The sequence below is a fragment of the Neomonachus schauinslandi genome, chromosome 4 (assembly GCF_002201575.2).
Source record: "Neomonachus schauinslandi chromosome 4, ASM220157v2, whole genome shotgun sequence".
Taxonomy (NCBI): Eukaryota; Metazoa; Chordata; class Mammalia; order Carnivora; family Phocidae; genus Neomonachus; species Neomonachus schauinslandi.
This window is the reverse complement of record NC_058406.1, coordinates 116,394,556-116,420,835: the sequence shown is the minus strand read 5'-3', so window position 1 is coordinate 116,420,835 and position 26,280 is coordinate 116,394,556. Positions and strand designations below refer to the sequence as shown.

The 26,280-nt window shown below is 41.3% G+C and overlaps 1 protein-coding gene across 1 annotated transcript in view; it reads left to right on the top strand.

The window, feature by feature from the left end:
- Positions 1 to 10,275: 10,275 nt before the first annotated feature.
- NSMAF (neutral sphingomyelinase activation associated factor) overlaps positions 10,276 to 26,280 on the top strand; it is a 55,261-nt gene continuing 39,256 nt past the window's right edge. The window contains exon 1 of the mRNA XM_044914219.1: positions 10,276 to 10,360. Within this exon, the coding sequence (XP_044770154.1) occupies positions 10,302 to 10,360 (59 nt within the window). The 5' untranslated portion in view covers positions 10,276 to 10,301. The remainder of the gene's footprint in view (positions 10,361 to 26,280) is intronic.

Below are 26,280 nucleotides of genomic sequence, written 5' to 3'. Positions count from 1 at the left end.
ATTTTCCCCATTTCCATATAAATTAGATACAATGCTTAGCCAGATTTTCTTTTTTTTTCTTTCTGGAAAGCAGTTCCTTACTTTTTAAAAAAAAGTCATGTTATTTTCTTATGGCTGCTATATCAAATTGTCATAAAGCTAGTGGCTTAAATCAGCACAATTTATTATCTTACTATTGTGTAGAGTGTCACTGAGCTAAAATCGAGGTGTCAGGGAGTCGATGTTCCTTTCCGGAGACTCCAGGGGGAAATCTCTCTCTTTGCCTTTTCTGATTTATAAGGGCCTCCTACATTCCTTGGCTTGTGGCCTCCCTCCTCTGTCTCCAAAGCCAACAAGGGTGGCTTGAGTCCTTCTCACACTGCTATCTAATTCCCACAGGCACATCTCTCCCTGAACATAACTAGGAAAGGCACAGCCTTTCCAGGATATCCAGGATAACATTGCCGTTCTCAGGCTCCTTAATTTAATCACATCTTCAAAATCTCTTTTCCCGTGGAAGGTAAATATTCACAGATTTGAAGAATTAAGATGTGGACATCTTTGGGGAGCTATTGTTTTGCCTTCCCCAATATTGGCAGCATCTGAGGAGGTTTCATTATTTTCAAAAGCAATTTATAACATTTAAAAAGTAATATGTTATACGTGCATAGTCTTCACTGGATATCTTATTCATAAATCTGTGCTGAAGTAGACTTGTATATTTTGTTTTGTTCTATGATTATTTTAGGGCTTAAGTTCTAATTTCCACACTCTTTATGTATCTAGAGACAGATAAGACATCTTTCATCTTCCACCTGTTATTTGTCAATACCCTTTAAATAAATGATTGCATTAAATGTGGTAAGCAACACAATCCTCAGTGATTAAAAAAAAATCTGGTCTATTTTGTAATAAAAATCTCTTGAATGTCAAGGCCATGTGTAGAGTGAGAGTTTGCATCTCTTTCAAAAGGACAACCGGGCCTGTTTTCAGTCAGCTTTTCAAGTCGATCTTAAGCCCCAGTGAAGAAATTAAGAAATAAAGGTAGAGTGAAGCAGTTACTACATTTTGAACAACAGCACAAAGGGGGTCTGTACTTCATTGTATAGAGGAAGGGAACTGATAAGATTGGAATAATGGAAAAGAGAAACTCCATTGAAAGAACGAGCCACAAAGCGTGGACTCTTGAATTTGCCAGGATACAGACTACATAGACACACAGCACACAGATCTAAACCATGTGAGCAAGATGAGACAGATTTGATAGCTAGGTTCAGAATACTACTGTAAGGGGCACTCTGAAACTTGAACAAGATAAGTACAGTAAATAAGAGAAAATGGGACATGACAAAGCAGGTAATAGACTAAAGGAGCTGAATCTCTCCTTCCTTCATCAACTTTCATTGATGAGATATGCATCAACTTTGCAAATGCTTGGGTGTGTGAGTAAGCATGCTCATGCTCCTAGGACAGGCATCCCTCCTGGGCTTCTGAAGCTTGGAGAGACACAGAAGTGAGCACTAGGCAGAAGTCAATGAGCCATGTATTCTGGACAAAAGACTTTTTCCACCCGTACCTCCCATTTCTCATCTCTTCACTTCTGTTATAACGAGAAGCCCAAACTTCTCAGACCATTTACTGACACAGGACAGACACTCTGAACCTGATCTCATCTCTCATCCCCTTTTTCTCCCCAAACTTTTTTTTTTTTTAAGATTTTATTTATTTATTTGACAGAGAGAGACACAGGGAGAGAGGGAACACAAGCAGGCAGAGTGGGAGAGGGAGAAGCAGGCTTCCTGCTGAGCAGGGAGCCCGATGCAGGGCTCAATGTGGGGCTCGATCCCAGGACCCTGGGATCACGACCTGAGCCGAAGACAGACGCTTCATGACTGAGCCACTCAGGTGCCCCCTCCACAAACTCTTAATCCTTTGTGCTGTGTCGATCCTGAGTTCTTACACCCCAAGTACCTTTGGATCAAGAGATTAAGTGTCTTTGTGCAGCTGAATATTTCCTTAGGAAAAAATTCCTAGGCGTGAATTCAGTGGGTCTTGCCACCTATTTCAATTGCCCTCCCCACCTCCCCCCCCCCAAAGGGGAGCTAGCTCACTTGTGCTCATCTCTTCCCAACTCCGTATTCAGTGACGTCATGTTGGTAGCTTGAAATTGGCCGTGACAGGAGTATTTATACCATGGCTATTGGCAAGCACTACAAATCAGTCTGTTTTCTCCCAGGTTGCTAGTTGCTAAATCTGTACCAGCACACACTCGAAACAGGTACCAAGTTTTACTATCAGTAGTGTTTAAGAATGTACCCAATGCTACCATTAACAGCACTGATTATTTGCTAATTTGATATATGAAAATGGCATCTTAGTTTGGTTCACTTTTTTTTTTAATTTTTTAAAAGATTTTATTTATTATTTGACACAGAGAGTGAGCAAGAAAGAGCACAAGCCAGAGGAGGGGCAGAGGGAGAGGGAAAAGGAGGCACCCTGCTCAACGGGGAGCCCGATGTGGGACTCGATCCCAGGACCCTGGGATCTTGATCTGAGCCAAAGGCACACCCTTAACCAATTGAGCCACCCAGGCGCCCTTTTTCTAAATTTTTAAAAAGATTTTATTTATTTATTTATTTAGAGAGTGTAAGCGAGAAGGGGGAGGGACAATGGGAGAGGGAGGGAGAGGATCTCAAGCAGACTCTGCACTGAGCTCGGAGCTGGACGCAGAGCTCCACCTCAGGACCCTGAGATCATGACCTGAGCCCAAATCCCAAGTCTACGCTTAACCAAATGAGCCACCCAGGTGCCCCTACTCTCCATTTATTTATTAACGAACTTGACATTTATATATATATATTATTTATATATCTGAAGGATATAATGTATACCTTAAAGCCACTGTTTCATTTATCATTTGCTGATTACTTTCTAATCTAATCCACACTAATCTCTAATGGGCAATGTGCCTGGTAAAAGAAAGTTGTGGGTTTTTTTTTTTTTTTTAAGATTTTTATTTATTTATTTGACAGAGAGAGAGATAGCGAGAGCAGGAACACAAGCAGGGGGAGTGAGAGAGGGAGAAGCAGGCTTCCCGCGGAGCAGGGAGCCTGATGTGGGACTCGATCCCAGGACCCTGGGATCATGACCTGAGCCGAAGGCAGACACTTAATGACTGAGCCACCCAGGCGCCCCAGTTGTGGGGTTTATAAAGTACTCATTCATGAGGGGAAGACACTCCATGCGGATGACAGATTATAGGTGCCCTCTGACAAATGTATGTTACCCAAGGAGAAGAAAATTGATGCAATGGTGGGCATATGCATGTCCTGAGGCACGCTGGGATTTTGCAACAGGCCATAGAAATCTGAATTTCAGAAACAATATTAACTGTGTGGGGAAAAATCATTTAAAAGATTTTAAAATCTTGCTTATAAGAACTGTCTGGCAAAAATGTAAGGTCTTTATTGCTCCACTGACCTCAACACTAACTGAAAAGCCTGAACAGGCACAAAAGGGAATGGAAGAGGTACACACCCATAATGCTGAAGTGGACAAATGCATGTGCTTATGTGCAGTATCTACTGTGAGTGACAGAGCTAACATCTCATTCCTGCCCCAAGATCTGGTCTTTCTCACATACTATTCACTTGTTTTTCCTTCCGTTCTTCACTTAGCCATGTGCTTTGGGGATAAAACAATCCTACCTTTAGTTTTAGAGATGGCCATGGTCTACATCCCATAGAACATTCCATTCTTCCAAAGTCTTTGCTTCAGAGTAGTCATGCAGGTCTGATCAAGGTGAATCTCTGGATTGTTGCTAGGATGTTGGGCTAGACGGGGTCTCTCACCCTGACAGAGAAAACCTATACAATCTGTCAGCCCCGTGGGAAGGGGGACCAAACTTATAATCAGCTAATGATGCTGAAGGCTGAACACAGATGTAGAGTAACTGTATCTTTGGTGAAAATGTTGAGCCACTGGCTCAATAAACCCTGACGCCCGCTATACCTCTGATTTCCAGGTACCTAAGCTGAAAATTCTCCTTGTTACTTAAGCAAGAAATGGAAGAGGAAATAGCCAGTAACTGTTCCTATCTAATTTTCAAAGCTGTCTAGGTAGGTTCTGAGCTTGTACCAGGCTACTTACACCATAGGAAAATTTAAACATTTAAATCAGATCAGGTCACTCCCCTGCTCTTAATCCCCCAGTGGCTTCTGTCATACGTTGTAAACAGTGACAAGAGTGATACTAGTGAATAGTCCAGTGCCCTCTCTGGCTCCATGGTTCTGGCCCCAGCTGCCTTAGCGCCCCTCCCTTAGTGTGCTTGGCTATTTCAGCTCATGTCTCAGTGCTGCTGTGCTTATTATCCCTTCTGTCTGAAATGTCTTTCCCGGGATCGTCACATTTATGTCTAAATTCATTCATTAACCAGCTTAAGCATCAGTCATCAGAGGGGGCTTCAATGACCCCCCTTACTGAAAGCAGCACCTATACCCTGCACACTCTAGCCCTTGTTCTGCCCTGTATGTCTTCATGGCACTTATCCCTGCCCGGATGTATATTATTTGCTTTTTAAACCTGTCCATCTCCGCAGAAGGTAAGCTGCCTAAGGGCAAGGACTTCATTTTATTTACAACTCTGTCTCCAGCATCTGGAGCATTTCCTGGCACAGAGCAAATAGTCAGTAAATATTTATTATAGAAAAAAATAAAGAAGACAGTAAGAGTCTCAAAGAGTGATGTTCCTTAAGAACTATCAAGGGGCACCTGGGTGGCTCAGTTAATTAAGCGTCTGCCTTCGGCTCAGGTCACGATCCCAGGGTTCTGGGATCAAGCCCCGCATTGGGCTCTCTGCTCAACGGGAAGCCTGCTTCAACCTCTCCCTCTGCCTGCCCCTCCACCTGTTTGTGTGCTCAGTATCTCTCTCTCTGTTGAATAAATAAATAAAATCCTTTAAAAAAAAAAAGAACTATCAAAGTATAGTCCTTGACTATTTTTTATTTTAGCAATGGGGTGCATACTGCTGGTTGGGTGACTCAAGGACCATTCCCTGCCCCCTTCTGTCTGGCCGCTTTCCACTATCCTGCCTTCCAGATTTAAATACTTGTTTTCTTAGTCTCCATTGCTGCCCCAGCCTTGCCTATATAACAGTTCTGGCCAATGAGATGTAAGTGCAAGTCTGGAGTGTGTTTCTGGGAGTGTGCTTGGTCGCCTAGTAAAAGGGACAAACAAGACTGACCCTATCTTTCCTCCTTATTTCTGTTCAGAAGCCAGGTATGATCATGGTGATCAAGCACTGATCTGTGGACCATACGGCTATAAACCCAAGAGAAAAGTCATATCATACCACCGAGCTGTTCAAACAAAGCCAATAGAGAGAACTTCAACTGTGGACTGAGTTTTCTATTACTTGTAGTGCAACAAATCATAACAGACACAGTGGTGACAAAAACATTTATTGAGCAACCACTAAGTGCAAGACACTGTGAGGAGTGGTAATGTGGAGGTCGCTGTTCCTGTTTCCAAGGAGTTTCCAACCTAAATGGAGAGAGACCCTAATAATATAAAGTAGACTGGGATCACTCTTAAAATCCCCATCTGACCATGAACTTTGTAAAGTCACTCTCCAGTGCCCACTACGGTGTGTGACATATACTGGTGTGAAATAAACATGTACTGAGTGAATGGATGGATGTGAGACGAATTCCACCTGGGTGCATCAGAGAAGGCCTCAAAGTTTTGAGTGGCAACTTAAGTAGGTGCATTTCGACAGGGAGAAATGTTGGGTGAAAGGCAAAATGGCATTTCAGGCGGAGAACAGGAAGTTTCAAGGCATAATGCTAGTAAGACATAACATATATAAGAGAATGATGATTGGCCATTTTGTCCAGGTAAAAAAAAAATGTATGCTATCATTTCTAACTTAAGAAGGGGGTGATAATTAATTGCCTTCATAATTGTTTTTAAAATTGCCTTCATACATTTTTTAAAAATCACTCAAGCAGACATTCAGAAATATGCATTAGTGAAAGATATTTATTTTACAGATAAGGACAAGATTTTTGTTTATGTTGATGATGGATTCTTTGCAAATAGGAGGTACATAAATGTCCATATCCTTATCTGCAACCAAACATAATTTAAAAAAAATAACTGGTGAGTACAAAGCTCTTTGAAGTTTTTAGAGTCTGTAAGATAAAAATAAAAATATTACCAAGAGTTCAAAAATGTGTCTTGTGATTGCAAAACAGCTCTGAATAGAAACTGTTTCAAAGGAATAAAGCTCTGAGTTTTATGAGGATGATAATGGGGGAAGGGATAAAGAGATAAGGTCTCTCCCTGAGCTTTACCATATTTCCTGGGATGCGCAATCACCTTCGTTTCAGGTAGGCAATATCATCTCAAATGATAGTTGTTAGCAACTGAAGATCAAGGTAAGATGGACTTAGGGCTTTACGTGGCCTTACTGGACATCCAATGTTCCATCCCAAACTTCCATTTCCTGAGGGACATACATTTCAAAGTAATCTTTCACTCATCCTCCACTGAAGTCTTTTACTTTGCTGCATGTCCATGTGTTCCGTGGTACGTATTCACATGGAAATTTGCTACTCATTTAATTCATACACACCTAGACCCAAGACTTTGTCCCAGTTCCTCCTGCCCTTACCCCACCCCATCATGGTACTGGTTAGAATGATCTGTACAGTGAGTGCAGAGAATCAATGTTATGAAGTTAGGCAGAAGAGAAACCAACCAAGGATACTGAGAAAAAGTAAGAACCAAGGTAAGAGATAAGCAAGGAAACCATGGGATCTTGGAAGTCATGGAGGGAAGTGCTCCCACAAGGAACTAATGTTGAATATATTAGCTCAAGTATGCCGAGTTCTGCTGAGAGTTCAGGGAAGTCGAAAGTAGAAAAGTGACCAGTGAATGCGGTGACTTGACATCACTTCAGTTGAGGGATGGAAACAGAAGCCCAGTTGGGCTAGATTGAAGAGAATCAATCCAAGGAGAGAAAATGCAGACAGCACGTATGGACAGATGTCTCAAAAAGTTTTGCTAAGACTGGGGGAGCTGGAGGGAATTAAAGGAACACTTTTTGAAAACTATATATTTGGATGGGATGATTCAAAAGTGAGGGAGAAATAGACAAAGCAAGAGAGAGAAAGGGAGAAGAGACAAAGCATAATTACAAAGGCTAAATTGCTGAGAAGGAAAAAGGTGGCCTTTTGTAGGAGCAAATATACTTTGAAATAGCAGTAATGAAGGCAAGGGGGCAGATGATAGTAGGCTGGATGATTTGGAGAGAGGGGGTGCTGAGGAAATTCCCACCTTGGCTCCATCTTAATTCTCCACAAACACAAACTCTGTGACAGCAGAAGCATCTCTCTTCTGAGCTATTGTTCAAGAAAATCCTTTTGAACCAGTTTCTTCCCCTCCTCTTGTCAAAGATAAAACCAGGGAAGTGAAAAATTACAAAGGGTTAATCAGTGTAAATGCTGTATCTGTATCTGGTAGCTGGCAATTATCTTCAGGGACTGGGAGACAGAAGCCGATCCTTCCTGATGACTACATTTCAAAGGAATGGCTTTCAAGTCCTCGAGAAAGGCACTCCTGAGTTGTAGGAGGTACACATATGTCTACCTCAAAGGTACAGAGAAAGAATTCACAAATTGTAAGCCCTTTTTAGTAAATGCTCTAAGAAACTGCAGTCAGGGGCTTATGTCGTGTGTTGGCTAGAACAAACAGTAAATCCTTTTGGCAGCCTTGAGCTTTCTCAGACAGGGACTTTAAAGGAGGTGAGGGTCATCCCAGGTATGAGGCCTTGAGCTGTTAGAAACTATGTTAGTGTTGGTTTAAGTCTTTTAATGTTGGGGAGAGTGTGGACAAAATCATTTGTGCCGGGAGCCTGTAGTTTTTATAGGACACAGTTGAGGACTAGCTGAGAAGGTTCAAAGAGGCCTGGCTTAAGTTTGGTCAAGAAGAAATTGTCACCCTCCACCTACCAGAATCACATTACCCTTTAATGTTTAAAAGGAGAAAACCTGGGGCACCTGGGTGGCTCAGTCATTTAAGCATCTCCCTCTGGCTCAGGCCATGATCCCAGGGTGTTGGGATGAGCCTGGCATCTGGCTCCCTGCTCAGCAGGGAGTCTGCTTCTCCCTCAGCCCCTCCCCCTGCTTATGCTCTCTCTGTCTCTCTCAGATAAATAAATAAAATCTTTAAAAAAATAAAAAAAATAAATAAATAAAAGGAGAAAACTTGCAGGCTGTTTTCTTGCCTAGTGGTATCTCTCTTCAGTATTCATATCTATTGCAGTACTTCTCATAGAGAAAGCTATCATGTTGTGCCTCTTTGCAACTTTTATTAACCTATTTCATTGTGTATCTGTTCACGAATTTGTCTTGATTCCTCGATTAACCACAATTTCCTATGGGTGCACTGGGCTAATGTCTCCAACATGTTTTTACAGTTATGGGTTCTGCGCAGCACCTGGTCAAATGGGAGGGACTTAATCCAACTTACAGGGTATCCATGCACCTTCACTCATTCCAAAATGGTTGTAATGGGTGCCCACTTTGTGCATATCATTTTTACAATGCTGCTGGGATCAAGCTCAATAAGATCCAGCTCTGGCTTTTAGTCTTGGCTCTCCATCTTCCCTTCAGAGTTCTGCCACATCCTAGCGAGCTGATACACACATTTACTTGAAGCTTTTAAAAATCAAATTCTGTAAAACCTGATCTGTAAGACAATATTAGATGCGTGTCAGCATATATACAATTTAGAAGTTTGTTATTCAAGAATCTCTTTACAACTATAGGCTCAGACTCAGGATGTATTAAGGAGTCATAACCACAGTGAGATACCACTCATGCCCACAAGGATAGCTATAATAGAGAAATCAGATAATAACAAGTGTTGGCAAGGATGTGAAGAAATTGGAACCCTTATATACTGCTGGTAGAAATGTAAAATGGTGCAGCCATTTTGGGAAACAGTTTGGCAGTTTCACAAACATTTAAACACAGAGTTACCCCATGACCCAGCAATTCCACTCCCAGGTATGTAGTCAGTAGACATGAAAACATCTGTCGATGCAAAAACGTGAACAACAATTTTCTTTGCAACATCATTCATAATAGCCAAATGATGAATGAATTAACAAAATGTGGTATATCCACACACTAGAATACTCTCCAGCAATAAAGAATGAAGTACAGGGCGCCTGGGTGGCTTAGTTGGTTAAGCGACTGCCTTCGGCTCAGGTCATGATCCTGGAGTCCCTGGATAGAGTCCTGCATCCGGCTCCCTGCTCGGCAGGGAGTCTGCTTCTCCCTCTGACCCTCCCGACCCTTCCCCCTCTCATGTGCTCTCTCTCTCAGTCTCTCTCTCTCAAATAAATAAATAAAATCTTAAAAAAAAAAAAAAAATGAAGTACAGATGCATGAATGAACCTGAAAAATATTTATGCTAAATGGAAGAAGCCAGACATAAAAGGCTACATAATGTATGATTGCATTTGTATGAAATGTCAGGAAGAGGCAAATTCATAGACACAGAAAAGTTGATCAGTTGCTTGCTAGGGTTGGGCTTAGGGAGCGTGGGGGTGATAACTGAAGAGTACTGGGAGAGCTAATAACTAAAGGGTATAGTGGTGCGTATCTGTGACTATACTAAAAACCACTGAATGGTACATTCTAATGGGTGACTTGCTTGGCATGTGAGTTCTATCTCAATAAAGCTGTTAGAAAAAAAGAAAAAACTCATGCGACCGAGTATTTCAGCTACCAAGAGATCGAGAGTCCCAAACATTGTTATTTCGAGTCCCCGTGGCCAGCAGAGCGGAGTAGTTCATGGGCAAGCATCCATCTCCATGCGTGCAACATTAAAAACGCAGCGGTGCAGCGATGCAGCGTGCGGCGCAGCGGGGAACGTTCGGCGTGTTGGGACAGACCGCAGGTTGGCCCCGGTCCTTCGCGGGTCCCCCGGGGCCTGAGTGTCGGGAGCCTCGGGTCAGCGCGCGCCCCTCCTCCGGCCTGAGTCACGGCGCCGCCGGAGTCCCCACGCGATCATGCTCTGCTGAGCGCGGCCCGGACGCCGCGGGCGCTGGGGCGTAGCGTCGGGCGGTCGGGCTGTGGGGCGCCCAGCGCCGCCACTGCTCGCGAAGCCAGGCCCCAGGCGCGCTCCCCTCCCGGCCGGCTCCTCGCAGGCCGGCTCGCCGGGCCCGCCTCCCAGCCGCGTCCCTGACCCCTCGCGGACGACAGCGGCGCCCGAGCCGTGCGTCCCCGCGCGCCCGCGCCCTGCCCTCCCTCCATGGCGTTTATCCGGAAGAAGCGGCGGGAGCAGCAGCTGCAGCTCTACTCCAAGGAGAGGTGAGCGCCTGCCCGGGCCTCGCGGGCGGCGGCGGGAGGGCGGGAGCAGGGTTGCCGGAGGCCGGGGACCTGCTCGGGGGGCGGGAGCGGGGTTGCCGGCGGGGATCGGAGAGCCAAGTCCAGGTGTGGGGGCCCCGGCACAAAGGCCGAGGCCCGGGGCGTGCTGGGCGCTCGGCCGGGGGTCGCGGCCAGAACCCGGGAGCCAGGTCGGGGTCGGGGCCGGGTCCCGGTCCCGGTCCCACAGCGAGCCGAGCGCAGGCGGAGCTACGCTGATCCCGGCGGCCGCGGCCCCGCTCACCCGGAAGAGGCCGCGCGTGTCCCGGCGTGGACTCCCTCGCGGGCGTCCGGCCCCGAGCGCGAGCCCCGGCGTTCTCTGGAGGGGTGCGGCTGGAGGGTGCGCGGGCCGGCGGCCTCCCTTGGCTCCCCGGGCGCCGGCGCTGGATCCGGGCACTGCGTGGGGAGCCGCAGGGTTGTTCCGCCCAGGCGGCACCGTGCGGGCGCCGACCACCCCGCCTGCACCGGGGCAGACGCGGATGCCTCGCTTCACTGCGCCCTTTGCTACCGACTTCTTCAGACGCAAGGCTCAGGCCTGCCTAGCTCCCTGCCCGGCTGGGCCGCGAGGTGGGCCGCAAGAAAGGCCTTAGTCTGAGAAAAGCCAAGCGCCACCCCACAGACGTGTTCTACCGAGCAATGGGCTTCATTATTTTTAAGTGTATTTGAAGGCTTTGCATTCGACCGCTCGGTGAGGCACAACAGTCATTATCCCCAGATCCCAGGAAGGATTTGGGGTCCCACGACAAGCAGAAGCTCAAATGATCTCAGAGCAGCACCGTTTTAGTTTCTGATTCTCAGCCTCCAAAGGAAGTCGTTTGTTAAAAAAAACAAAAACAACTCACTTCTGCTCTAAGTATATTTCTGGTGAACGAAGTAACTTGCCGATTTTCGGGTCTGTGGTCCCAGGTGCCAAAAGGAACTGGGAATGAATCATTTTACAGTTATTTTGATTGTGAGAACAAGTTAGCCAGGAGTGCTGCTAGTCTGTCACTCTGTTGTGTGATCAGTGGTGTAGGGAAGGAAAAAAATTTTCTTTACCCTTGAAGGTCTTCCAACTGGACTAAATGAAATTTACATAAAATAGATTAACAGGAGGAGAAAACCAAAGTTTTATTACCTGTAAGCAGAGGTCTGATATTAAAATAGAGACCTAAAGAAATGACCAAGGCAGGTAGTTTTTATACATTTTAGACAAAGAGACCATACCTTTGTGAGGAATTGACAGGATAAAGAAAACAGGTGTTTGGGAGCTTTAATTAGAAGGGGATTCTAGGCAGAATTTAGGTTGAGGTAGTAGAATAGAAAAAAACAAGGTTTGTTTCCACAGCTTTCTTGGCTTCTAAGTCCCTGTCTCTGGTGATAAAGATGTCTTTTTACTTCTTAGTACAGGGAGGATATTTCTCTTATGGGAGATTTGTTCCCTGCTTTCAGGGGGACAGAGGAGGGTCTGAGTGACCTTGCACTGGCTATTTCTTAAGTAACTTTTATTTAAAATAGTATGCCAAAGGGGCACATTTTGGGACAGCCTGCCCTTGGCCCCTACAGTGGACACCCAACAAAGCAGATTATACATGGAAAAAAAGGTGTAGACTTTAAGGTTTGTGTGATCTTGCAGCATCCACACTTATTTAATATGTATTAACTTGACTCATTTTGTCCATACATTCATATCCTTTTCTAATCTCTAATGTTGGCCTGGCCAGGATATCCATAGTTTAAAATTTCATTCTCCGCTGTCAAGAAGAAGATAAGATGTATCAAAAAAGCATATCTTAGATAGGGCTTCTGAGAACGTTTTGCTTTTGTGATTAGGTTTTATCCACAGAAAGACTTACCTTTTAATAATAAATAATAACTGGACCCTAATAAAGTAACTCACACTTGTAGAGGCTCTTCTGACTTCATTAATAATGCTTGTTTCATGTGGAAGGAACTTGAATAGAGTTTCTTTGTTCTGTACCAACAACATTAAGAATTGGGGGTATTCTGTATTAAGTAGATGGATGTGCAAATTTGCATTCTAAGAACTTAGAAACACTTGAATTGCCGTCATGTTCTGTGATCAAAGAGTCATTTGTAACAATTCTGTGGCCTCTCAGATATAGAGGAAAACCTGTTTTCTTTAGATCTGCTGTTAATTCCATAGCTGTAATTTTTGTTTAATTTGGTTGGTTTATACAGCTCTGCAGTGTCATGCAAATCTTAAAGTCTGCACTTGGGTTTCATTGTATAATCTGCTTTGTTAGTATCTATTGATCAGACAATGTGACAGGCTAGCAGCACCGAGATAACTGTAGCTCTCACAACCAAAACATTTATTCATCCATCAGGAGGCAGCCGCTATTCCTGAGCATCAGTAATCTGAAGACGTTGATGCCGCCTATCTTCGATATATTTGAATCCTCCTTGCTGACTGCTCCAATTCTTTAATGCTCAGCTCCCTGGCTTTGCAACCTTGGGCTGATAAGCAGACTTCGACCCAGAAGGTGTTGATAGAGTACTGGTTGGTTGAAAGGAATCTGTCTCACAATTAGGTGTGGGCTAGAACCAAGCAGTCCCTATAAATCTTAGAATGCACTCTGAAAGACAAGAATATTTTATTTTTTTATTTTCATTTTTTTTAAAGATTTATTTATTTATTTGAGAGAGCGAGAATGAGAGAGAGAGAGTACATGAGGGGGGGAGGGTCAAAGGGAGAAGCAGACTCCCCGCTGAGCAGGGAGCCCAATGTGGGACTCGATCCTGGGACTCCAGGATCATGACCTGAGCCAAAGGCATTCACTTTACCAACTGAGCCACCCAGGCACCCCAAGACAAGAATTTTTTTTTTTAAAGATTTTATTTATTTATTTGACAGAGAGACATAGCGAGAGAGGGGAACACAAACAGAGGGAGTGGGAGAGGGAGAAGCAGGCTTCCCACGGAGCAGGGAGCCCAATGCGGGGCTCGATCCCAGGACCCTGGGATCATGACCTGAGCCAAAGGCAGATGCTTAACGACTGAGCCACCCAGGCTCCCCAAGACGAGAATATTTTAAACCAACTTTATTTCTGCACAGATTTTTCCTGGCTCATCCCTTTGTGGCAATAAACACCAATTAGCACAATGACTGATATAGGCATTGGCTCAGGTGTACCCAACTTTACTTTCCTTGGGACTGCTTCAGAGGTGACCCAACGAAAGGCCTCACTTCTTCAGAGTTGTGAGTTCATTGGCCCCCTCTCGTGCTGCTTTCAAGATTTTAGATTTCTACCACTACCAAATAATGATCTCAGGAAAGGAGAAGCCTGAAGTTAGCTTTTATTTCTTTTAGTATTAAACTGATGCTACTGCATTTAGAGTAAGTGATATTTCTACACAGGTAGAAGCAGAGAGACGGATTGGGAGTTTCTTCAATTGGTAGCTTAGACCAAGATGGGGGCAGAAGAAATGAAGAAAGGTGGATGGGTGTTAGATTTTTTTAGTAGAATGGACAGGTCTTGGTATGATGGATTTCATATAGAAGGTAACAGAGGAAGAATCCCAGCTAGACTTGTCAGGTAAAATACAGGATGCCGAATTAAATTTGAATTTCAGGTGACTAGTGAAAAATCTTTTAGTCTACGTAAGTCCCATGCAACATTTGGTACATACTTATATTAAAATTTTTTGTGACTTATCTGAAATTCATATTTAACTAGGCATCCTGTATTTTTATTTGCTCAACATGGCAGTCCTCTCAGGTTTCTGGCTTGAACAACTGTACAGTGGTGCCACTTACTAATAATGTTTATAAAGAAATGCTTTGGTAATTTTCAGTATTAGAATACAAAGAGATAACTTGGTCATTAAAGTTAAGTACACTAGTATCCTGGTTAAGATATAGATGCCAGAAACTATATTGATTTTACTGGTTTTTAAAAATGCACTGTGTAGGGCGCCTCGGTGGCTCAGTTGGTTAAGCAACTGCCTTCGGCTCAGGTCATGATCCTGGAGTCCTGGGATCGAGTCCCGCATCGGGCTCCCTGCTCGGCAGGGAGTCTGCTTCTCCCTCTGACCCTCCTCCCTCTCATGCTCTCTGTCTCTCATTCTCTCTCAAATAAATAAATAAAATCTTTAAAAAAAAAAATGCACTGGGTAGGTGTTAATGAAGATAAATGGAAAAAAATTTTAAAAGACGATTCACATATCTTTCTTTGGAGTTGTTGGAAATAACAACTGTGCACAGTGGGTTAGCAGATAAGGATATTTTACAGAAGGTTGCTATTTAAGATATTTATATTTTAAGATTTAGGAGTAGGCTAATTGTTAAATATTTTTATCTTCACATCTAGGAGTGGTGTGATGGAAGAATAGCTATTTTTTTCTTGGGTGATTAGAAATTTAGATAGTTGAGGCATGCTCCTACTGGGGAAGAGTCAAATTTATCTCTCTCTAATGTTGTACAACAAATTACTTAGGTGTAGCTTGTAAGCGGTCATCCCAGCGTATAAAACATTAGTAATCATGAATTCTGTATTGAGCACACATATTTCCTTAATAGTTTTATAGGCACTTCTTAGAATTCAACTTTGCTTTCAAACATTCCATGTGTATGTGATTCTCTTGGTTATGCGGGTATTAAATTTCTTGGCTGATACTAAATATCTTTTGCTTAGTAAGTTATTTTATCAATTGATTCTGTATTTATTATACTAAAAGTACTGGTTGAAAGGGCAAAGTGCTTTGCTGTACTCCTGTTTATTCTTTTATTTCTAAGACTGACCATCCTATTCTTGTAGTATCTCATTGGGATATGCCAGGTGTTGAAAATGGAAATAAACTGCAGAACCACAGTTAGTCAGGAATGCTGAAGGGTTGAAGGAAATCTACCTGTGACTCAGAAATAGGGTTTATTTTTCTCACATAAAAACAAAAACAAAACAAAAAAGAGTAGGAAGAGAAATAAATGTTGCAGATATTTTGATTAACTTAGAATTTACATTGGTTTACCCGAACTGCATTACTGGTCCTTCATCTTATGCCCTTATTGCTGTCTGAAATTACCTTCTTCCAAAATGGTTACCATTTAAGAAGACACAAGAAAATAACCATAAATTCTGAGTGGGTTTGTTCTATGATTTTTATTAAAAAATTGTTTTTAATGTGATATAAAGTGGGTATGGCCATTTAATGAAATCATTGCTTGTTTTTTTTTTCTAAATACCATTGCAATTTCATCTTTTACCCATCAGACATGTACACTTGTGACTTAACATTTAAAATTCAAAGATTTTGAAAATTATCTCTTTGTTTTTTATTTTATTAAGTAGGCTCCACACCCAGCATGGGGTTTGAATTCGGAACCCTGAGATCAAGATCAAGCTGAGATCAAGAGTCAGATGCTTAACCAACTGAGCCACCCAGGCGCCCTGTTTTTTATTTTTTAATTTGTGTTTAGTGAATAAGTTCTGTATACTACTAATTCTTTGAAATTGTTATAACTTAGATTGTAGTCATTTTTCACAAATTGATGTGAGGTTGAAAATAGATGTATATTAATATTGATATAATATCTATATATCTGTTACATTAACCTTGTTAGTTGGGTTTAGATCTTTCATTTTTCTTAATAATTTTTTTCTGATTTACTTATCAATTACTGGGAGATACTTCGTGATGCAAACTTTGACTTATATTTCTATCAAGTTTTGCTATATGTATTTTCTGGGGGTGTTAGTAAGTCTATGTAAGTTTAAAATTGCTATCTTCTTAGAAAATTGAATCTTTTATCAATATATAATGACCTAGTAGTGATTTTTTTTCTGTTTTGTCTGATATTAATATAACTATATCAGTTTTCTTTGGGGTATTTGCATTATGTGGAATTTTTCATTTTTTTTACTTCTCAACTTTTTGTGTCCTTGGGTTTCAGGCATATTTCTTATTAATAGATTAATAGTTGGATATTTTAATAATTCATTTTCCAATAAGTTTTGTGACAGATTAATTTAGTCCATTTACATTTATTATATTATAGGTATATTTGGGTTTATTTTGATTTTTTTATTTTGTTCTTTAATTTTGTCTTATTTTTTCCTTCTTTTGGATTAATTAAGACCCCCTTGCACTCTTTCATTTTTCCTGAAGAGTATGGTACTTGTTATGATTTTCTGTTTCTGTTTTTCTAGAGCTTGCCTTGAAATTTTAACATTTATATTTAGCTTAAGATCTGAAACTAATCATCCTCTTAACCCTTCTCCCTAACAATATAAGGACTTTAGAGTACTTCTGCTGTCCCATCTTAAATTATAGTCTCTATTGTCTAGTATTTTCAATCTAGATTTTAAACCTACAAATTAGACATTACAATTGTCTGGTTAATGTTTATGTTTATATAGTTTTACATGCATATTTACCATTGTCTTGGTTCAGCATTCCTTCTTTTTTTTTTTTTTTTAAAAGACAGTTTTTTTTTTTTTTTTTTAAGATTTTATTTATTTGCAAGAGAGAGAATGAGAGACAGAGAGCATGAGAGGGAGAGGGTCAGAGGGAGAAGCAGACTCCCTGCTGAGCAGAGAGCCCGATGTGGGACTCGATCCCGGAACTCCAGGATCATGACCTGAGCCGAAGGCAGTTGCTTAACCAACTGAGCCACCCAGGTGCCCCGGTTCAGCATTCCTTCTTGCCTATCATATCTTCTCTATGGAATTGTTTTCTCTTTCCTGAAGAATATCATTTAAAAGTTCCCCTCATGGTAATAAACTGTTTTTGTCTGAACATGTGCTTATGTTCTTGTTTCAGAGATCAGCTTTGCTAGATGTATACTTTGGCCCTTGAACAAGCCGGGGGTTAGTGGCACCAACCCCCTGCACAGTAGAAATCTGTGTATAACTTTTAACTCCCCCAGAACTTAACTACTAGTAACCTGCTGTTTACTGGAAGCCTTTCAATAACAAACAGTCGATTAACGTATGTTTTGTTGCTATATGTATTATATACTGTATTCTTAAAGTAAGCTAGAGAAAAGAAAATGTTATTAAGAAAATCATAAGGAAGAGAAAATACATTTGCAGTACTGTAGTGTATTTATTGAAAAAAAAATCCGCATATAAGTGGATCAGCACAGTTCAAACCCATGTTGTTCAAGGTCAACTGTAATTTTCCCAGCATTTTGATTGTGCAAATGAAGGCAGATAGCCAGGGAATATGCACCCAACTTGCTGGAGCAGTTTTTGGTGGGAGGAAATCCAACTCCAAACTCAGAGAAAAGGTCAATAACAGGTGTACTATGCCCCCATGGTGCAGCTCTTAGCTACCTGACAGGGTCAGGCTTCAGACTCCAGGAGAAACCTGGATCCCATGGAGTGACCAGGAGCCAGGATGCAGCAGAGCTATGCTGTGATGGAACCTTGGCTAACCATGTGCAGCTCAGCATTTGTGGCTGTGTGTTGGCCTTGCCCCTTCTCTGGCCTGACTGGGGCTATTAAGCCTTGCACTTGAGTCTGTATGATGTGGCTGGATAGGGGCAGAACTTGTTTTATCTGTGTTCGTGGTTGGGGAACCACCAGCACTTTCTCTGGCATAATTAAGACACTGGGGTCCAAGCCTTGCATTTGACTGGGACTGTTTGCCTTTGACCCAGGAGCATAGCAAGTTTCTGTGGAGCTTTGCAGGAGGCCACTTTCTATCCTGGGGGAGACCAGCCTGCAACAAACCCCTATCATTTAAGTCTAACTGTTCTTCGTAAGGACTGTCTTTTCTCTGGCTGCTTTTAAGATCGCCTCTTTGTACAAAGTGCTTTGCTTTTTGTCTATGTAGAAATTTCTTTTTATTCACCTGTCCTGATTGGTATTCCTAAAGCTGAAACAGTTTTAGAAAATTTGGAGCCAAGCCTTCAGCTCTTAGAATATTACTTTTATGTCTCATGAAGACTCTTTAACATTTATCTGTATTTTTCTGTGCTGCATTCTGGGTTATTTAAATCCATCTTAAAATTTACACATTTTTTTCTCTAGTTGCCGAATTTGCTGTCTGTATCATTTGTTTGCTTTAATTTCAATTATAATTAAATTTCTAGTTCTATTTGGGTCATTTATAACTTCCTGATCAGTTTTGATAAGAGTCTGTTTCTTTGTTATACTTTTGATGTCCTTCTATTTCTTTAAACTTATTTATTGGAGTGATCAGATACAGAAAATAAATTATCTGTAGCTTTTACAGGTCTGATTGAACAGTTTGTTGCTTATACTGACCCTCATATGGTAATTTTGTTCCTCATTTGTTTTAGGATTTTTGATTGTGGCTTCTTGTTCTTTGGAAGCTTATCCTTGGGAATTCTTGCAGGCCTGGGCTTCAGGTGGATTTTTCCAGAAAGTGTTTGCATTCATTTCTGCCTGGGGTGCTAGGAGAGACCACCCTGGTTAGTCTTGAGTTTTATTGGGCTAAATAAGTAGTGTGAGCTCTAGCCCCAAATGTGTGTCAAGGCAGGCTGGTGGTTTCATATTCTCAAGGGAGACTGACTGCCCCCAGCCCAGAACCCAGGTCCTACCATCTCCCTCTAGGGAAGGAGGGTAGGTGGTTTTATTTCCATACTCCAAGGGTGTTAACTTTAGGGATTCTAGCTTTTTCTGCCCCTACCCCCCCTACCCACCCCCATTCTCTCAGGGCTCATGGCCCTATGAATGCAGGCTCTCTAGTACTCAGAGTTGGACAAAGCCCCCAGGGGAAGAGACTGCTCCAGTACCTGCTAACTTCTTTCTTCTGTGGCTTTCCTTCATATTCCAATCACCTCAGCCAAGCATTTGAAAAAAAGACTGTAGTAATTTATCTAGCCATTTTAGAGGCTCTGTATATGTAGTGAGATTGTTGTTCTGGACATGTAATCTGCCAATAATGTCTGAAATGGGATTCCTGCTGATTTTTGTAAGCCTGGGTTTATTTAGTAAATCTATAAACCCACTGGTTAAGAAGAGACTTTCGAGGTAATCTGATTTGTCTCCCTCCCCTCGATTTTATAGTTGAGGCCTAAATACATAAACTGATTGGACTAAAAATCTAACAGCCAAGTCACGGCTGAGCTAAGGCTAGAACAGATGTTATCTGATCCAAGGCCATCCCCTGTGCCACCATAACGTGCTGCTTCTGTTTTAAATATGAGGCCAATGCTTATTTTTATGGTATCTCAGAAATTTAGAATGATTGAGGAATGATGGAAGCCTGGTTTACGTGAATATGAGTTAGCACCTTGTTGTTCTCAGTGTAACCCATGGGTTGGCAGCCTCAGCGTTGCCTTGGAGCTTGTTAGAAAATGCACAATCTCTGGATACCTGGGTGGCTCAGTCTGTTAAGCGTCTGCCTTCGGCTCAGGTCATGATCCTGGGGTCCTGGGATTGAGTCCCGCATCGGGCTCCTTGCTCAGAAGGGAGCCTGCCTCTGCTTCTCCCTCTGCCTGCTGCGCCCCCAGCTTGTGCTCTCTCTCTCTCTGACAAATAAAATCTTAAAAAAAAAAGAAAAAGCACAATCTCAGGCTGCACCCCAGATGTGCTGCATCAGAATCTGCATTTTAATGCAATCCCCACATGATCGTACACACATTCATGTTTGAGAAGCACTTTCTAGATAACAGTAATTAAGCATTCCTCTTTTTTTTTTTTTTTTTTTGTGGTTCCTTTGAACTATGCGTCCATGTTTATCTTCATAGTTTAGAGAAGGCTCATGGAGCATCCTCCCTAGGGCTATGACCGTTGATGAGGAAATTGAAAGATTTTGAAAGCATAGATGATATTTTTGCCATTTGTTCTCATATATAGTTGAGACTTGAACTCATATATAGTTGGCCTTATGGATGGTGTCAATGAAAGGGATTCCGATATCTGAACCATTTTGTTCAGGAAGTAACTGCATCTCAGATAATCAGAGGAGAATGTAATTTCCTAGAGTCTGGCCAGGTGGTAGAGTTTTAAACTTAGCCCCAAAGGAGAGGATCACAAGGCCAGATGAAATGGTGACATTGGTTACACTGGAGGACAGCAGGTAGGTGATGAAATGCTACTCCAGGGGAAGAGGGGGACAGTAATTTACGTGAGAAAACCATCAGTTCCGGACCTAGAAATAACATTTAGTCACTCAGATGTCTCTGTGCAAATGTGTAGAACATGAATAATATGAGTTAAATTTTACTACAGAAGATGAGTGTCTTAGATGTTCCTGAAGCTTGTTAGGATGGGGACTCAAGATTGGAATCTAGGGGCACCTGGGTGGCTCATTTGGTTAAGCGTCTTCCTTTGGCTTAGGTCATGATCCCGGGATCCTGGGATTGAGCTCCCTGCTCAGTGGGGAGTCTGCTTCTCCCTCTGCCTTTCCCCGTGCTCATGCACACACTCGCTCGCTCTCTTTCTCCCTCAAAGATAAATAAAATCTTAAAAAAAAAAGATTGGAATCTAGTGCTGGAAAGCTACAGACGTGCTTAAAAGGAATGGCTTGAGGCAGTGGGCCCTGAATGTCAAGGAGTACAGCTGCAGGGAAATCCGCGAATAGAGGGGAAAAACCCAGGGAACTTATTAGAAGGAAGAACGGAGATAATTGCATTCCTTTGTTACAGGCCACCTAACTGAGTAGAAAAAATGGTGAATATGTACCTGATGTAGACTGAAAACAGGAAATAGCCACACAGAAAATGACAGGAGACCTTACTTAGTCAATGCTTAGTGAGATATGATTACAGTTTGTTGAGTTCCCTTTTTGAAATTTTTATCTATTTTAAGGCAGAGAACTTGAATTCTGAATATTAAATTCTGAATATTAAAGAAAAACTAAGTAGCAGTGCTGGAAACCTTCAGAAAAAGTAGTCCATATCAAGTTGTTTATCACTGAAGCCCAGGGGGGATCAAGAAGGATTCTGTCATAACATAGAAGTAGATTTTTTAGAAGGCAGATATTGAAAGTTTCAAGGAAAAAAAAAGATAGTTGTTATTACTGGACAGTTCTGGAATGGATATTGATCCAGAAAGTTTTGAAACTTGAAATTCAAAACATCCAAGCCAAATGGTCTTCGGTGAAGAGTTACAGAAAATCAGACAAGCAATTAAACATAGGATGGTTGTACAGATAGTGTTCCTCTGAGCTTATAATTTTTTTAAAAGTGTAAAGCAGGAAGGACAACAACCAGGGACAGATTAAGAGGATGTCACAGACCTGCACAATTAGCATCAAGAAAGTTAAAGCCCCAACTGAGTGGTGGCTTTAAAAAATGCTACAGATTAAAAAAAAAATCTTTTTTTAAGTTTCCTAAAGTTGAATTTAAAAACAGGCTGCTGCCTAGGGCCCAGGCTGGTAGTGGAAAGTTGATGTATAACAGAGGAAGTGTATTTTGTACTCTGTTAATGGTACTGACCTTCAGACTGGAAATGACAGGATCAGTGTTCCTAAGATGGACGAAGATGCGTGCTCCCTCCAAGCTGCCGGGAGAATTTGAGTTTGGGACCACAGAATTGTTCAGTGATCTAAGAACTTGGAAAGGTGCAGAAAGAACATATGTGCATAAGTCAGTTTAGTGCTAATTCTAGATCAGACAGATTATTTATAAACCACTAGAAGAGGAAGTTGTTGCCACCAAGCTCCAGCATGAATCCACTATAAAGTCACATCATGCTAATCTCTTTTAACGGAGTTCTGGCTGGTAGGTCAGGAAAATGCATTGGAACTTTGTCAGAGAATAAGGGTGGTTGGTTTTTTTTCTGTTTTTTTTTTTTTTTTTTTTTTTTATGTCTTAATAACGGAATTGAGAAAGGAGAAATTAATGTCAGTAGATAGGCAGGATACTGTGTGTCTGAACGACTGTATTCAGAGGTTCCTGTCAGATGTGTTACGGGGGAGACATTTTCATGGTGAGTCACAGGACTGTGTTCTTGCCCTTGTCTTCAGCATTTTTCTTAATGTCCCCATTTCAGAGCCGTTTTAAGAAGCTCACAAAAAATGCCCAATTTAGTTATACCAACTCTCTAAGTGGTAGGGACTGTAGAGTCCAGTCTGACCTGAGGATGGTGGTAGGGGATCCAGAGTAGAGATGGGAAACTCAGGGCTCTCAGGCCTTTCCTGTGCCCGTCCATGTACACATTGCTACAGCATCAGGGACTTTCTCCCACTGAGCACATAACAGTTCTCCTCAACACAGTGAAACCTCTCCAATCTAGAAAAATGATGGACCAGCCAAATCGTCTGGATCCATTATAAAAACTGTTCATCAGTAGAGCGTTGAGTGGTGGTTGAGTGGGCATGGATGCAAGGTTACTCTGAGGGCTGCCTTGTGTGAACTTATTTTATGTTTTGGTGGAGTGTTGAGTAGTATGTTTTAAAATTTAGGTGACATGAGGATGAGACAGCATCTTTTTAGGAAAGTTAAGTTGCTGAATGAGTAAATTTATCAAAGAGAATCCAAAGAGCCCACCACAGCTCTGTAAAGATGGATTAAGCTAAGGAATCCCCAGGGGCAAGGCCAAGAGTCTCCTAAAGAAAACATTTAAAATTATAAAAGTGATTTCACAGAACCTTTTCCTCCCGAAGATGTGGTTTGAAAATCATTGTTCAAAATATCATGAAACTTTATTGTAATGATTTGTACGTACAAAAATTTTAAAGCAGGTGTAACTGAACACTTCAGTAGAAAGAAAATGTACACTCAGAAAAATTCCTTTCCTTAATCCTTTAACTTTAAATAATATGATTTGGTTCTATCTTTTTACATGTCTTTTTTTTAAAGATTTTATTTATTTATTTGACAGAGAGAGATAGTGAGAGCAGGAACACAAGCAGGGGAAGTGGGAGAGGGAGAAGCAGGCTTCCCGCGGAGCATGGAGCCCGATGCGGGGCTCGATCCCAGGACCCCGGGATCATGACCTGAGCCGAAGGCAGACGCCTAACCATCTGAGCCACCCAGGCGCCCCTATCTTTTTACATTTCTTACAAAATATGCATCTTGGTAAATTAAGGAGGATGTAAGTTACTTGCCAAGATAATGACTTCAGTTCTACAATAGTTGCTATTAGTTTTTTTTAATTGTGATCAAAAACACATAACATAGGCTTACCATCTTAGCCACTTTTAAGTGTATAGTACAGTAGTGTTAAGGACTGTGGATTGTGTGGTAGTTGTATTTTTAATTTTTGAAAGAACCTCTGTACGGTTTTCCGTGGCAGTTACACCATTTTACAGTCCTACCAACAGGGGGCAAGGGTCCCAGTTTTTCCACATCCTCACCAACATTTGTTATTTTCAGGTTCGTTTTGTTTTGTTTAATAGGGTGTGAGGTGATCTTTCATTTGTAGTTTTGGTTTATGTTTTCCTGATGATCAGTGATATTGAGTATCTTTTCATATACTTTTTGGCCATTTGTATATCTTCTTTCGAGAAGTATCTATTTAAGCCTTTTTCCCATGTTTTCATTGGGTTACATTTTGTTTTTCTTGAAACTGTAGAGTTCTTTATATATTCTGGGTAGTAACTCCTTATCAGATACGTGGTTTACAAATATTCTTTCCAGTTGTTTAGGTTGCCTTCTCATTCTGTTGATTGTTTTCTTTGCCACACAGAAGTCTTTATGTTTGATGTGGTCACATTTGTTTATTTTTGCTCTTGTTGCTTATGCTTTTGGTGTCCTATCCAAGAAATCATTGCCAAATACACTGTCGTGAGGCTTTCCACCAAGTCTTCTTCTAGGAGTTTCATACTTTCAAGTCTTGCATTTAAGTCTTGAATCCATTTTGAGTTAATTTTTGTATGTGATGTTAATACGGTACCAATTTCATTCTTTTGCATGTGGAAATCCAGTTTTCCCAGCACTATTTGTTGAAGAGATTGTCCTTTTCTTATTGTGTGGCCTCGGAACCCATATTTGAGCACATATGTGAGGGTTTATTTCTGAGCTCTATTCTGTTCCATTGGTTTATATGTCTGTCTGCTGATTTTGAATTTGTTTCAATTACTGTAGCTTTGTAATATGTTTTGAAATCAGGAACTGTGAGGCTGCCAGCTTTGTTTTTCTTTCTTGATCGTTTTGGCTATTCAATTCCATATGAATTTTAGGATTTTTTTTCTATTTCTTTAATAAATGCCATTGAGATTTTAATAGGGATTCCATTGAATCTGCAGATCACTTTGGGTAGTATGGACATTTAATAATAATATATTATAATATTATATATATGATATATAATATATAATAGGAATATATTTTTATTTTTCTTTTAAAATATATATAATTAATATATAAATGAAGTTATTAATATAATTATATTATTATATATAATAGGGTTATATATTTTTTATTTTTCTTTTTTTAAAAAAGTACTTATTTTTAATTCAAGTATCATTAACATACAGCATTATATTAGTTTCAGTGTATAACATAATGATTCAGCAATCCTGTACATTACCCAGTGCTCATCACAAGTGTACTCTTAAACCCCTTCACCTATTTCAGCCATCACCCCACCCACTTCCCCTCTGGCAACCCACCAGTTTTCTATATACGAATCTGGTTTTTTGGGGTTTTTTGGTCTCTTTTTTCTTTACTCATTTGTTTCTTAAATTCCACATATGAGTGAAGTCATACGGTATTTGTCTCTCTCTGATTTATTTCACTTAGCTTAATACCCTCTAGATCCATTCATGCTATTGCAAGGAATAGTACTACATTTTAATAATTATATGGAAGAGCTGGTTGTCTATGAGGGCTACTTGTGTTTCATAGCAATAAAATTATGCCATTGTCTTATTAAAGATACTTATTTTATTTTACCTTCTCTCCAAGAGGAGGAGTAGGGAGATGAAGAATGGGAAGAGAGGGTTATATAGCTCCAGGCCAAGCAAAGGGTTTCAGGTCATTAAGGCACAAGCTAAAAATAAGGGGCAAGGTAGCTAATAAGTATCTCTCTGATTTAACCTTCATGGAAAGTACCTGATGCATCAAAGGACTGCTCTAGCAATCCTAACTCTTGTGATTGTACTGAAATCCAGAATAGGTATTAATAGTGAGCATTTTACTTTGGGCTCTGGCATTTTAGCCTATGATTAATTCTTATTCATGGATTTAAAGACACAAATAGGCTAATAAAAAGTTACCTATTAGGATGGTAAAGCTGGTTCCTGCTGTCATTATTCTTAATTTATGAGTTATTTTTCTTTTGGTTCAGATCTTCTTTGGAATGAGCAATGTCTTGTTCCATGAATATAATTTCTTCTTTGTAAGTGAATTTATTATAGGCTTTTGACCTCCTGTTCTCTGTATTGTGTCTAGAACTCCAAGTTGTGTTCTTCTGCTTGTTTTGGTCTAGTTCTTTCATATTAGAGGCTGGTGATCTTGGGTTAGCCATTCCTGTTTTAGTGTGAAGCACGTAATTCTGTGTCACTGTGGGCAGGCCTTTTCTGTTGGGCTTCAGTATAGAAGGATATTGTAAAGACCTGGCTCTTTCAGATATTCCGACCGATGGGTCTTTTCTCTACAGCTGTTTCATTTTTTCTAAAAATAATCTACCAAACTGTTACTTGGAATGGGTATGTCTTCCTACTTTTTTACGCCATAGCCCTGCTCTCCACTGTGCTTGATGTCTAGTTTGGAGACTCTTGCTCAGTTTTTGTCTAGAAAAACCAGAGTAAGGTAGGATAGGCATCGCGGGAGGAATCTGGGCTACTGACTCATTTAGACTTCTCACTATCCCCCGTATGTCCTCCTGGTCTTCTTTGTACCGGTTACCTGCGATTTCAGGACTTTCTGGAAGTCCTATGACTTGAGTTGGTTTTCTCCTGACTGGTACCTTCTACTGGAGGGTATGTCCTGTTCTCGTTTCTGACCACTGCTGATTCCTCCCATCTGCTTTCTATTTCTCTCAGGTTTGTTGCTCTCATCTTCA